The following is a 13,963-nucleotide window of genomic DNA, read 5'->3' as shown; positions in this document are numbered from 1 at the left end:
CGCGGAAGAGCAGAGCAGGGTCACTGCTTGTCTGTTTGACATATCTGCCTTCTTTATGCTCCTATGCACTCTGTAGCCATAAACAGTGCTGTCCTGAGGGGAGTCCTGCCCACAACGCTGATCAACGTTTGCTGGAGTGCTGCTGTGTCTGTTGGAGTGATGACTGCTCTGGATGCCGCTACTGCTTGCTGAGTGATAGTAACCTTCAGGTTCAAAGTTAGCCCTGAAGAGTAAACCATTGAATCAGTCAGACTGGGTGAGGTGTTAAATATCTTAAAAATCCCAATAGAGAATATCAGATTCTCTTCGCTTTATTCTGATCATGTTGTGTTAGTTGTGGTATCTGAAGCAGGAAGAGGGGTTAGACTGACCACTCTTGAACAGATGCTGGAGAGTTTCTAGAAGTGAAGAGTTTGGACACCTGCAGAGGAGGCTATCACATTCCCTTGCTGGTTTTCATTCCACTTTATGTTACCTTGTTTTAACAGCAAAATGCATAGATTGTTCCATTCCTTTTCTGTGTCCCTGCAAATGCAAGTATGGATAGGGTATAGAATGGGGTTTACTTGCAAGTGGATACTTTAGCATTACAATTTTAATGTTATTAAAATATTACTAGCATTTCATTGACTTGAAATACCAGGAAAAACCTATACAGTAACATTTCCAGAGGCTGAAGTTCTAGGATAAGGAAATAGAAGAGTGTTTTGCAGAGTTGGCTAATGTCCTTCAGATGTGTTTGAATCTCTGGGGAATTTGGCTGGTGTACTTCAGAAGTGCTGCCGTTGGTGGTAGCCCATCTGTTAAGACATCAATGGTGTTGCTTATGGAGGAGTTCAGTGCTGGAGACCTGCGTTAAGTCCTGTGCCCAAAGTGGATTGGACAGAGCAGTTTGCATCAGGGTTGTGCTACTTCTGTTTCAGTGTGTTGATTTGTCAGTAGGTGCAATGTTTGGGGTGGTGGTTCTAACCTAGCAGGTTGCAGCAAATGGTTTTAATATTTCTGTATCAAAAGGGAAGACTGTCCCCTCATTTTTTGCTGGTAACATGTAGCAACAGAGGCCTGCAGTGGAAAGAAACATTGCTGAGTGTTGTCAAGAATACGGGCTTGCTAGGGCAGCAGGCTTTGCCCCTTTCTTTAAAATACATGCTTTTCTGTCTTTGAGGGTGAACACACACAGTGCTGTAACATGGCGGAACTACTACAGTGGTGGGGATATTTAGTTAATGGGTTAAATTCCTGAGGCTTTTTGACATTTATAAGCTTCAGCCAGGTATAAAAATTCTTTGGCTCTCTGCTTCAGCTCCTGTGGCACATGCTGGGTCACTATGCTTGAGCCAGGCTTGTTCATGCTTGTCTGTTCTGAGAGCACCTATTATTGCTGCACCTCCCTGGTGTCACCTGATAAGCAAGTTGCATCAGCAGCACACAGAGAGGTGTGTAACTGTTGTGCTGGGGCAATGGAAGAGCATTTGTGTTTCTGTGACTCTGTCTTTGTCACCTGTGTGGTGCTAATTTCTTGATTGAAATAGACACTGTTTCTGGCTCTTGCCATTCTGACAAAAGGGAAACAAGCAGCTGATGGTCTTGGAGTAAAGATGCAGCAGTAGGAGCATGGGAATATCTTTCTGCTGCGATTTTGACTCTTGTTTTTTATTATTTGAAGGTGTTGATGCAGACTGGGAGGAAAGAATACTTCAGCTTCATGTTCATCTCTGTGGGGAGGATGATGGGACAGCTTGCTGAGCTTCAGGTGGGGCCTATCCTCATTCTGATGCATCTGGGCTACTCCTGCCTGTGACTGAAGTAATTCAGGACTTCCATAACAGAAGCAGCCTCAGGCAGAACTTCTCGGTGCTATCTGGAGGCTGCTGGGAGTGCTAGTCTAGCAGTGATTAGCTGATGGCTTTTGAAGTGGAGAAACAGGATGATAAGGTGTGAATGGAATTCAGGGAAATGCTCTCTCTCCTGGTAGGTCCTTTCCTCTTGTTCTGAATTGGGAGAAGAAATCTGCAGGGGGTGCAGTGGTCATGTGTGAAAAATCAGGTCTGCAACATCTGAATGTGTGCAATTGCTTCCATGCTGGTAAGTCCACAGTATAAGTTGTGCTGTGCGTGTGCAGCTTTTTGATGCCTCACTACTGACTCTGTTCTGTACCTTTTGCCCTTCAGATAAGGCAGCATCTGAAAGTCTAACTGTTGTGGAAATGGAGTGTGTCCTATGAGATTCCTCTCTTCAAGCAGACTTCTAGAGCTCTTTGGCTGTTTTGTCCCTGCTTAGGGTCTCCCCTTCTCTTCAGATGATATCCAATCCCTGTTAGAAATAAGGACAGATGATGATCTGCCTTGCTTCCCTACATAACCTGGGCTTCTGTCTCCCAAGGTTTTAGCTGTTAGAATAGAGAAGATTTTACCAAGGAACTGAGAGGAGCTGGTAGTGGCAGTGGTTTAAAGTGACATTCTCCAGCCCTGGCTCCCTTTCTCTGCCTGTAAAGAGGGCAGAGCGGATCAGAGCACTTGGATCGAAAGGAGTGCTCCGTGGCCAGCTCTCCGAGATCCTGGAGGTTGGTCAATGCAGGAGGGCGTGCTGACTAAATAGCAACGTGGCTTTCCCAGGAATGCTTAAGTTTCTATAAATGGACACTGGAACCTGAAATGAACTTTTTTTTACCCATTTCATCTGATGCTCCCTTCCCAGCCACACACCAAAGGCAGCTCGCCCTTCTCCCTCACAAAAGCAGCTGGCTTTCAGAGTATGTGCTGAGAAAGTTGCATGGGAGTTAAATGAATGACTGCAATGTTTTTGCTGGGAGGGGCTGCCCTGTGGCACCCTCAGCACTTGTCCTGTGGGATTCTCAGAGACTGTCAGTGTTTTCTTACTGTATTAGGTCCTTGACCAAAGTATTATTTCCCCACTGAGGACTCCAGCAGCTGCTGAGGTAGTGTCGCGGCCCGAAGGGAGTCGTTCAGGATGACCTCCCTCCCCTTGGGGCCAAACAACTAAGTTCGTGATGCCCTTGGACTGAATTAAGGTGAAACGACACCAGCCAACCAATTTTAAGATTTATTAAGGAATCAACTAACTAGACATGTCCTGCGTCACACGTTTAGGGAAAAAAGAGGAAAAGGACAAGACAGACAGAGAGAGAAAGATAGATATCACCACCCGTGGATCCAGCGGTGTCCCGTTGGTCCTCTTCTCTTGGGAGTCTTGGTGGCGGAGGGGGGGGGGGGGGCGGCAGCGGCGGGAAGCTCCCGTCTGGTTCCGCTGACTCCGCTCGAGTTCCTCAGTCGTCGCAAGCAAGCCCCCCCTCTATTCACGCCGTCTGTAGTTTTTATAGGTTCTTGCCCCACCTCCGGGAGGTGCTTCCTCACTTCCCATGCAGATTAACTGTCATGCGCAGTCCACCCTCTCGGAACCTTCCAGAAACGGGCTGGGGCATCTGGGGATCTCCTGCTCATGCGCAGATGGCAAATGAGTACGTGCGGTTTGTGCCCTAGAGACGACCTTCTGCCCTTTTCGCGCCTTTTTTACCTCGTGCAGATGCACGAGGTTGTTTACCTCGCGGACGGCTCCCGGGGGCGCCGGCGCGGCATTGCCCAACGCGCCTTGGCAGCAGCGGCTTTGCAGCAGCAGCAGCAGCAATGTTGAGACAAAACTGCATGTAGAGAACCGGTCCTCTACAGGTAGCTGCTGGAACTGAACCGCCTCTTCTGCATTAGTGTCTTTATCTCCTGTTGTCATTTGCTGTCTTGCATTTCTTTCACAGAAAACTGGGGGAAAGTGCATTCAAGGCTGAGAGGCCCTGGATGACTTGCATGGAGCAGCAGTCTTCATCATATGGCATTGCGTCATATTAAACAGTACAAGGAGATGATGCCACAAAAGCAGAAGTATGATGAGGAAGGGAGTTTACTTACGGAAAAGCTGTGATTGTGGAATTGCAGTTGAAGAAATGCATTATCTCCCACATCAGTAGAAGAGAAAAAAAGACCCCAAGCCCTAGCTTGTCTCTTCACATGGTCAGGATTACAATTTTTCCTCTCACAAATGAAAGGGAAGCTAAGAACAACTTAGATCCTTTCTGCTTCCTAAACCACTGCAAGAAAGGTGACTAAGCTGTGGTTTGCAAACATGTTAGTGTGTTCACTTTCTGACTATCTGGTTTTCAACAGGCTTTTATGGATTTTAGTATTGCTGTCAGTGGTGTGGAAGAAGCATATTTTGGACAGCAATGCATATGGAAATACACTGGGTAGGACCTGGCAGCTTTTGCCTTGCACAGTTCTTCAGTTGGGTAACATCAGTTCTACCATAGCCCCCTGTACAGAAAAGTCGCTGGGACCTATGCTGATGGGAAAGAGTTGGGAAGTTGATGTGCAGTAGGAGTCACAGGGTGTGAGAAGGTGGTGCTGTCTGCTCTGCACATTGTGGTATGTGTATGGTTTGAGCTTGGTTCAAAGTTCTCCTCCCTCATACGCATCATGTAGCAGAACGAGCCCTTCTGACCCCCTTAAGAAGGGCTACCCTAGTACAGCAAAAGGTACATTATTCAGATCTAGTCAACTGCAACTTTCCTCTCCACTTATTTGTCGAATACATGCCACTTTGCCACTGCAAGTTACATTCTGCATCTTTGCACTGGTTTGTACTAGAGGATAGCTAACGTGGGCTACATGTCACCCTGGTCTATTTTCATCTATTACTGAATGGCCTGGATGTTGCCATTCTTGTCTTGTGCTTTTTGCCTGAAAGCTTTTTGGAGAGACAGCTTGTTAATTTGACAAACTGTGATGGTTATCTGAGATGGTAGTTACTGGAAAAGCAACATCTGCAGTGTGCAGGTTTGCTCTGTTGATGTTTACACTGAGAACGTTTGCTTCTGGGTGGATAATGTTGTCAGGTAAGTTATCATTCTGGTGGGAGTCTGACAGGACTTGCTTTAAGGTCTTGGTATCTGAAGCCACTTGCATTAGAATTAACTGGGATTAAAAAAAAAAAAATCTGAAAAACATTTCTACCATTCTGTCTGGAGAGGGACATATTGAAAATGTGAAGCCCTTCAGGCTTGGACATACCTGGCAAAAAATTATAATTCTTGCAAGTAAGTCAGTGTGAATGGCAGGACTAATTTGTTAAAATAATTAAAGTATCAAACATTTTCTTCCAGGGTGTGGTAGTCTCTCTGGTTGTATAGAGGGTAACTCATCTCCACGTTCCTTGGATGATATTGACGTGGGGAGTTGAAGGTAGTGCTGTTCTTTGTAAGCAAATGGCTCAAGGTGAGTATAGCCTCTTCTCAGCAGTTAAACGTTTCCTGCTCCATTGCTTTCTGGGGCAGTGGAGAAGGCACTGTTAGAATCTGTTCAGTGGGAGGTAGAGAGGTGGTCTAGAGGAAAATGGATTGGTGTGACTCTTAAAAGACTTCTGGTTGTGCAAGCTGTGGGAGGCGTAGTGTGGCCTGTCAGGAGTTAAGTCCTTGGCATAAGTAAAGTGTTGATTTTACTCACACTTTAGAACATTGAATTTGGCAGAGTTTAACAAACGTTCCTCAAAGAGATCTACAGGGAGTATTTAGACTCTCCTATTTCCTCTTCTCCAGGCTCACCTGGGGTGATGGTGGTATATTGTGTGTGAAAGGGATTCCCAGATCAAAATGAGTTTTGGCTCTATTAAAAATTGCTCTTTTGGGAGTTGAAAGGTGGAGTCGCTGCAGTGGGGCATTGATAAATGGGATGAGCTCTCTTTGCTGTCTGAGAGCTGCTGAAGCCCTTGATTTTTTCCAGAAGACATTTCTCTGGTAAGGTATGATGCATCAGAACATAGGAGCATCTGGACTAGGTCAGGACAAATTTTTCAGACAGTCATTGGCCAGCCAGTCAGTGACAAGTGCTAAGGGAAAGATGATAAGAAGGGAGTATAACCTCCTACCTCTCGGAAGTCTTGGTTTGGGAACTTCCTGAGATTGTGTGGAGATCATAGTGTCTGAAAAGCCCCTTGTATTGGGTTTATCCACATGTAAAAAACATTCTTTTGATTGTTACAGTTTCTTCCAATTTGGCCTGCAGGCTTCCTGATTCTACCTCTGTTGTAAGAGTTTTGACCTCCTATGTAAAGTTGTTCCTCAGCCTTTTTTGGCCTGATTTTGATTTTACTTTAGCATGGTACATCTACGTAGTCTTCTCTTTCCCTTGCTTGAAAGAATAATATCCAGTTTTTGAGGGATGTCTTTTTTTTTTACTTCTAGCAGCCACCTTGTCTTTGCTTTTTAACTATGGGTTTTTTTGTGTTCTAAAATCTTTTGATAATACTCTCTGCACCTATTGAGAGCTTCTGATGCAGTGTCTTTATGCAGTCTTAATGCCACTTGCATTAAGAACTTGCCCGGCTGGCAAGTGGAGAGCAAGGTGGGTCCCAGTGCCCTCTGTTGTTCACCTGCCCTCCACACTCATATACACACAATTTCTTTGGCTTCTCTTTTTTAATTTCCTTTTAACAAGCTTCCCTCTTTTTAGGTGGTTCCTTCTTGAAAGTTAAATACACTATAGTAATTTGGAGGGTTTCTTTGCTGCTGCAAGGAAGCTGAATTTGAGTGTGGTGCAGAACCATTCTGTAATATTGATCATAGTCATACTGTGCTGCTCTAGGCCTAAATCGGGAGTTGTGCCTCTTCTTATAGGTTCTCTGCAGAAAAGAGTATTTATGGAATCTAAATATTCAGTCTCTGCATCGTGCCCATCATGATGTTTATTTAGCCTGCAAAGGCATTCCCAAAGCTTCTCATTGTTGTGTTTTTCTGCCTTTGCAGCATCTCTCCACCTTGCTGCGCCTTTTTTTTTTTTTTTTTTTTTTTTTTTTAAATACATTTCACCTGGCCTTTCTGGTTTGGTGGTCTCCCCGTCAATATTCTTGCTTACTTATGGAATTTTTTGAGCTGCTGTATTCCTGTTGCTTACTCTTAGTTTTCTTTAAGGTAGAGATGCACTCCTCTGTCAATCAATGCATGTACAGTTTTTATGCTGATGTTGCACTGCTTATCTTCCTTCAACAAACTCTTAGTATATAAACATCTAAACTTAAATTGGACATTTCAGTTTTTTCATTTCAAGACTGCATATATATTTATACCAGCATATTAGCCATTTTCTCTTGGATTTGTTGTCTGTTCTTGTTTACACTTGAATCTTGAATCTGATGTCATTGTAGGGACTGCCCTTTGACAAAATTCAGGTAGGAAATACGTTCTTTCTATCCTTTTTTTGTTTAACTTCACCCCATAGAGAATAGGTTGTCTAATCAGCGCAGTCTGCTGTAGATGTTGACTTCCCTGGTACTCTGCCTAAAAATTTCCCCCAAACATTCTTCAAATTAAGTGCAGCACTGGTTCCTGAGGAGGTGAGATATTTGGAGATCAGGACAGGGTTGCATTTCATGTGTGGGTGGATATGCTATCACGTTGTAGGCTGAATTACGTGTTTAGTTTGGGGAACTAGAACCTGTGTATATAGGCCTTGGAGATCTGCCTGCCTCTACGAAGACTGGAAATGCTAATATGTATGCTGGTGAAAAGGACTGCACTATGAACCCTGATGACTGATGTACAGAGGGTAGCACAGATTGTTGCAGAGCCAATTTTCTTTTTACTTATTTTCCCAACCCTGATGTGGGAGGTGTAGAGTAGGGAGAAAAGTTATTTTTCCCTTGTCCAAGAAACCTTTAAACTTTCCAAATATCCAGCCACACTGTTGTCTGTTGGGGTGATGGTGATCTGGTCACTGGCCTGCTGAGAATCAAGCTAAAAATCTCCTGAGGAGAGATCACGCATCTGCTGTGTAATGCTCATCGTGTTGTTGAGAGCTTGTCTTAGCTGCTGAAAATGCTGTGGATAATCCAGGGTCTGTGAGTGTTTCCCAGAAAACCTTTGTTTTTAGTCAGGTCAAGGGACTTCATCTTCCTAGGACTGCTAATGTCAGTCGCCCTGAGATACAAAATGTGGCTCCTATTGCTGGGATTTCTTTCCCCTTTTCCAGTCCTCCTCTTTCCCCTCTGCAGTCCTTCTCAAAGGTTTAAGAAACCCATAGTGGATAAAAGGATTTCTGTCTTTTTTTGGGGAGGTGGGAGGGGAAACAGTGAGGACAGAACATCCTTTTATGGTTAGCAAGAATGTATTGGTCTTCTGAAAAGACAACAGGAGTGTTCAAGAGAGCTGAGTAAATCTGTGTCCTTTTGGATAGACAGTAACTGTAGAACTTTCCAGAAAAGGATTTCTGACTGACTTGCAAAATAGATTCTCAGCAGCCTTGCTGCTAGGTACATTAGATATATCCTTTCTCAGATAGAGAAAACTAGAGAGAGACTTGAAAAGAGGTAGTCTTGGCTGGTCCCAGAGAAACCCCTTGGCAGAGATCAGATTAGAGCATGGGTCCTTCCTTCTTTCCTGTACTTGTTTTGCTGCAGTTCAGCAACTCATGTGAATAGCATGTGATTGCAGGGACTGAAATGTGTTTGTCTGGACTCATAAAACCACAGCAAAAAGCCTAGAAGCGGCCAGTGCAGGAGTCCAGTCCATGATCTTCTGTGTGAGGGCTCTGAATACTACCTGAACCTCTGCTGAGATTATTTTCTTCAATCTGTATGAAGAAAATCCAAGTCCTCCTGTTTACTTCCCTTCATTTGGGAGCATTCAATGCTTATCTTAAGGCTGGATGAGATCTGGAGTTGGCTGTCATGGCTAGTATTTACTGAGATGCCCAGAGAATCCAATTCATTCAGTGAAGAGTGGAAGATACGGAGCTTCTGACATTCAGGCTGTGTGGCAGCTGCAAGCGAGTTTGGGGCAAGATCTGGCAGGTTGGGTGCTGTGTTAGTGTTGGCTCACCAGCTGCAGGTAGGCTTCTCTTCATGCGTAAGTGCTGGCAGACCTTTCTGACCAGAAAGACCTTTCTGACCAGTGTTTCCAGATAAGTGGGAAAGTTATGAAGCAAAATCAACCCCAAACCTAGGTCTGTTTTCTGGAAACAAAGAACAAGCTGGGAGGCTTTCAGTGCAGCCAGCCAGCTGGACCTCTAGCAGTGGCACAAGACTAGTTTGTGGGCAGGACATAACATCACAGGTACTGGACTGGGTCTAAGCTGAGAGGTGTTTTTTACCCTAATGTTATATACAGTCAGAGGCTACAGGCTGCAAATTTACCTTTTCCCTCCACTGTTTTTCCAAGAATAAAACCGTGGTAAGACAAAGGAGCAATTTCTAGGAAGAGATTTATAGATCTTGTTTGGGAAAGCGTGGGTGGGACCTGATTGCCCTTGATATGTAAGGCCTGGTTGGACTCTTCCCCTGAATAGGAAGGAGCAATGTTGAGAGGGTTTTCCTCAAGGCTTGAAGCCTTCGGGAATGCTAAGGAAATAGTACTGAAGCCTAGTGTGGTCATGTCCTGGGCTGAGCAGGCAGACTGGAGCAACAAGGCCAACTTTTCCCATAAGCCAGCCAAAATAAGCTTGGTACAGAAACAAATAAGCTTTTGCCTTGTAGGTGTGTTCTCTATGAGCATGTGGGTTTGCTGTAGTTGCCTTTTCTGTGCAACTACAGGCTTGTTTCTGTTGTGCAGAGAACTGGGAGGTGTTGTAAGTTAATGAAGATCAGTGCATAAAGCCTCTAAGCGATCTGATCATTGTGCTTGCTGGGAGAAAGGTGAGTCTTACAGGTGAGCAGGCAGTGCAGATGAGAAGGAGAGCAGACCTTACTTACTATAATGAGGGGTTGGGGATAGGCCACGTCAGAACAAAACCAAGCTCTGCCAAGTTCAGTCCCGCGTCTGACGCTATCTGTGCTCTGTGGACATTAGAAAGGCTTGAAAAACCTTGCTAGTGAACGGTTATGGGACACTGTGGTCTCTGAAGTTTCGTCTTAACCTCCTTCAGTCCTTGACTTACTACTGAGGACAGCACAGCTTGTGGCTGTCTTCATTTGTCTATCACTTAATGCCTGAATGTTATTCTGATTCCTGTAAGTGCCCTGGACTGGCATGGCAGATCTGTCATCTCCTGATGACTATTTCCACTGGGTTCCTGTGATGTCCCAGTGCTGAGAATAAGCTCGACACTGATGTCTGTTGCTATCCCAGTGTCCCCATGGAGGATGCTGTCTGACACCCGAGGAGATGGCCAAAAATGTTTGAAGGTTACTCATTTGTAAGCTAAATAGGGTCTCTGAGTCTAGCAGATAGCTCTTTTTGATTCATAAGCATTCTCAAAAATCCACCAGCTGAAAGAAGAAAGAGGGAATTTGTGGAGATTTTTCTGGGGCTAGGTGGCATGAGCTGATTTTTGTCCAAGCCAGCAGATGTGGCACTTGAAACATTTGTTTTATGGTGTTGATCCTTGCCAATGGGTGCTATGGGCTTAGTTTGAATGTTTCCTCATTTCCATGTTTTGCATACTCTTATCTCCTCTCTTAGTGTGAGGATGAGAGCAATGGTTCTGTAGAGGCTGCATTGCTGTAGCATGAATAGCCAGCATGGGTGGGAAAAGGGAGGGATATTTCTTGTTGCTGGTCTATACTGGTCCAGTTAGCATTGTTCCAGCAGTGTTTGTGCTTTTCTAGCTCCAGGCAAATGGTATGGCTTGCAAAGGAGATTTGGAAAACTTTGTTTCAGGCAGGCATGAGAATGGCTGCATTAGCTGCCTGGCATCCCTGTCTTTCTTGGGTGCCTTCTCTTTCCTTCCACCTAATGGGAGCTCACGTGTGCCCCTTGTTACTGTCCACAACAACAAAATTTGGCCTAAGCCAGAAAATGGAAAAAGTAAGAGTGCTGAGAAGCAAAATATTGCTTTTGGCCCAAACAAGGGAAAGTGTGCAGAAAAACCTCTCTGAGACAAGCAAGAGCTGAGCTTGAGTATGGCTCTTTCTCTGATGTCCTAGGGGGTTGCAAGTGCTGAGAAAGGCCAGAGGAGCAGGAAAATACACTGCTTGGGAGCTAAATGGTGATTGCAACACAGCCATAAACAGTGAAACATAGAGAAAAATGTGGCTTTTGTAGGCCTCCTCTTCTTTTTAGAGTACTCTCAAATGCACAGAGTGCATTTTGGAGAGGGGTGTGCTCCTTAGCATCAAAGTGGCCATTTCTTCTCTCTCCCCTTTGAGGGTGGCACCGAAGGTCTGTGCCACTGTTAGTCCCACTTGTCAGTGTGGCAAAGCCTGTGCTGCTGCAGCACCCTGTCCTTCTGGAGAAATTGCTATGAAGAGCCCTAATGTCCTCACTAAAGCATGTGTGCTGCCACTGTAGGAGCTCCTCAGCTGGACATGTGGGGCTGCTTGGCACAGCAGAGACCAGAGCTGCAGGGGTTTCTTCTTGCAGCTCTTCAGAGCCAAGCATTTTAGCCGGGGGCAGCTGTCAAGCCCCATCACACAACCTCAGGGTGTAGGATGTGTGCTTCAGTGCTGCTTTTTAGCTCTCACCATGATTTTTTTCTAGGCTCTCCTGGGCCAGTGGAAGAAGTGTGAATGGTAATACAATAAACTTTGTCTTGGGAGAGAGCCCTTTAGGGAAGGGTGTCATAAAATGGCTGAGCCATGTTATCATCTCATTTGTCAGGAGCAGACAGCTTTTATGCCAGCCCTTGCACTTGTCCATCTGGAAGGTAGATCAGTTCAACTCATCAACGTAGAAAGAAAGTGTGTTGTTATTTTTCCGGTCTCATTTTCTGCCATTTTTAATGAGCCAGATCAGATTACCAGTTGATCAGACCAGCACCAGAGCAGATGCAAAATCAGCAGTGGGATGTGCATGTAGATAGGGATGTGCATGTGGAAGGGCAGGGGAAGCAAGACTTCCACTTTGCTAGAGGCGAATGTTAATTTTCCTCAAGGCTATTGTAAAACCTTGCCTTGAATATCCTGACAATTGTCAGCTCTCTCACAGCCTACTAGTTATGGGTAGTTGGCTTTTATCTCTAACTTACTGGGTTGTTAAGGAGATTGAACTTGGAGTAGGCTCAGCTGAGCTCTTACTGTGGAAGGGAGGGTTGCATCAAGGGGCAGAGCTCTGAGGTGGTTGCAGTACTGCAGTTCCAAGTCATGCTTCTCTGTGTGTCCTCTTTCTCTCCTGCTCAGCTTGGCATTGCCCTGGGCTTTCTAGTCCCTCCAGTTCTGGTTCCCAATGTGGAAGATGAGGAGAAGCTGGCCTACCACATCAGCATCATGTTCTTCATGACAGCAGGCGTGGCAACGGCCCTCTTCATCCTAGTTGTCATAGGTAAGCAGGTGGGAGCATGCGTGTGAAATTGAGTGGAGCTGAGAACATCAGCCTGTGTGTGAGGGGCCTGGGTGCTAGGGAATGAGCCAGGGGAAATCATCTGGGGATGTGTCCCAGCACATAGCTGTTTGTGTAAGAATACGTTTTGCTGCTCCCAGCCCTTGATGAAAGGCACCTGTAGGAGTGGTGCGGAGAGTGGTGAGTGAGCCTGCCAAATCTTTTATTGTATCCTTTGCTGGCGTAAAACCCTGACATGAGTAAGTCCTTTGAAAGCCAGCCTTGGAAATCTTTCCAGGGTCATAGACTTCTTGCTTGCACACAGGGTGCTGCGTCTTGGGTTGTGCCTTGAGCTGGTTACCTCTGAAGGGTAAAGAAAAGGAGGTAGGTTGTATGGCATCACAGGAACATGCTGTTCCCAGGAGAAAGAAAAAGGAAAACAGTTCTGAGTGAAGGAAAGAAAGCATTAAGGGCAGTAGTAGGTTACTGGAGGTGTGATTCTGCCACTCAGCATGTGAAGTGGAAGCCAGGTTTTTGGCGTGACAGATTGGTATGCTCACCAGAGAGCAGGGCTGGTCTACTGAACTCTTTTTTTTTTCCTAGGCTCCTCTTGCTACCTTGTTCATGTCATCTGGTGGCTGAGTCAGATGGAAACTTTAAAGATTCTGGGGCAGGGAATAGACAAGGTACAAGAATGGCTGTCTAGCATCTAGTACAGCAGCATCACCTACTACTGGGATTCCTGAATGGTACTGTAATGCTAATTAGAGACAGCAGAGAGCTTGGCCAGACTCAGAAAAGTCAGGCCTGAAATAAAACCTGGCATAGGTCAGTGCTCTGTAAGCACTGAGCACTGGAGGGCAGTGGGCCGCCTTGGTCTGCTTGCTTTTCCCGTTCCCATTTGTGTCTCCAGACATTGCAGCTGGTAGTCCATTTTCATACAGACCAAGGCATTATTAGTCCTGCAAACTCTCGTGCTGCTGCCAGACACTGACTACACAAAATGTTAATCGAAGGCAAGGTGTTTTCCCGATGACAGGAGTTACTGCTGGAGGGACCCTGTTCTCTCCTTCTCCTGAATACATTTGTGCACCGAGATCAAAGTTTAAGGACAGTGGTGTTTTACACACTTAGTTCTACTACCCTAGTCTCTCGCATGACTCTATCCTCTGTGTGTGCCCAGGCTCCACAGTGCACTGTTACAAACAGGTCTGTTCTGTGTTTCCAGTCTTCAGGGAGAAGCCTCCGCACCCTCCGAGCCGGGCTCAGGCCTTGATCCAGTCAAGACTGCCAGAGGAATATTCCTATGTGCAATCAATCCTCCAACTGCTCCGCAGTACCAACTTTATGCTGCTTATGGTCACTTACGGTAAGGTCTAGCCATTCCTCCATACACTATCATGGCCAGACATGCTTAGTTTCTCCCTCTCTCTCCGTGCTGTGCTAGTACTGAATTGTTCTAGGGAAGCATAAGAAAGGCTGTGCTGCCACAGACCAGGGATCCTTCTAGCCCAGTAGTCACTCCAACACTGACCACAAGCAAATGCCTAGGGAAGAACAAAAACAGGGCAAGCATACAAAGGGCATGTGCACTGCATATTGTTGTCCCAGCTTCTGTCCGTTTTCTGTTTAGGGGATTTCTTCAGCTTATTGTGGTTTTTCTAGTAAGTTAGTAAGCTGCAATGGACTAATCAAAGTCTTTATCTAAGAAAG

General features: G+C 45.5%; 1 protein-coding gene across 2 annotated transcripts in view; it reads left to right on the top strand.

Moving 5' to 3' along the window:
- The window catches only part of FLVCR2 (FLVCR choline and putative heme transporter 2), a 39,096-nt gene that overhangs the window by 2,809 nt on the left and 22,324 nt on the right, over positions 1-13,963 (top strand). For both annotated transcript variants that reach the window (XM_026120274.2, XM_064512295.1), the window contains exons 2-3: positions 12,112-12,253; positions 13,479-13,619. In XM_026120274.2, the coding sequence (XP_025976059.2) occupies positions 12,112-12,253; positions 13,479-13,619 (283 nt within the window). The remainder of the gene's footprint in view (positions 1-12,111; positions 12,254-13,478; positions 13,620-13,963) is intronic.

This window comes from Dromaius novaehollandiae, chromosome 5, assembly GCF_036370855.1.
Source record: "Dromaius novaehollandiae isolate bDroNov1 chromosome 5, bDroNov1.hap1, whole genome shotgun sequence".
In the NCBI taxonomy this organism is placed as follows: domain Eukaryota; kingdom Metazoa; phylum Chordata; class Aves; order Casuariiformes; family Dromaiidae; genus Dromaius; species Dromaius novaehollandiae.
The sequence above is the reverse complement of the archived record's forward strand: the minus strand, read 5'-3'. Positions and strand labels throughout refer to the sequence as shown.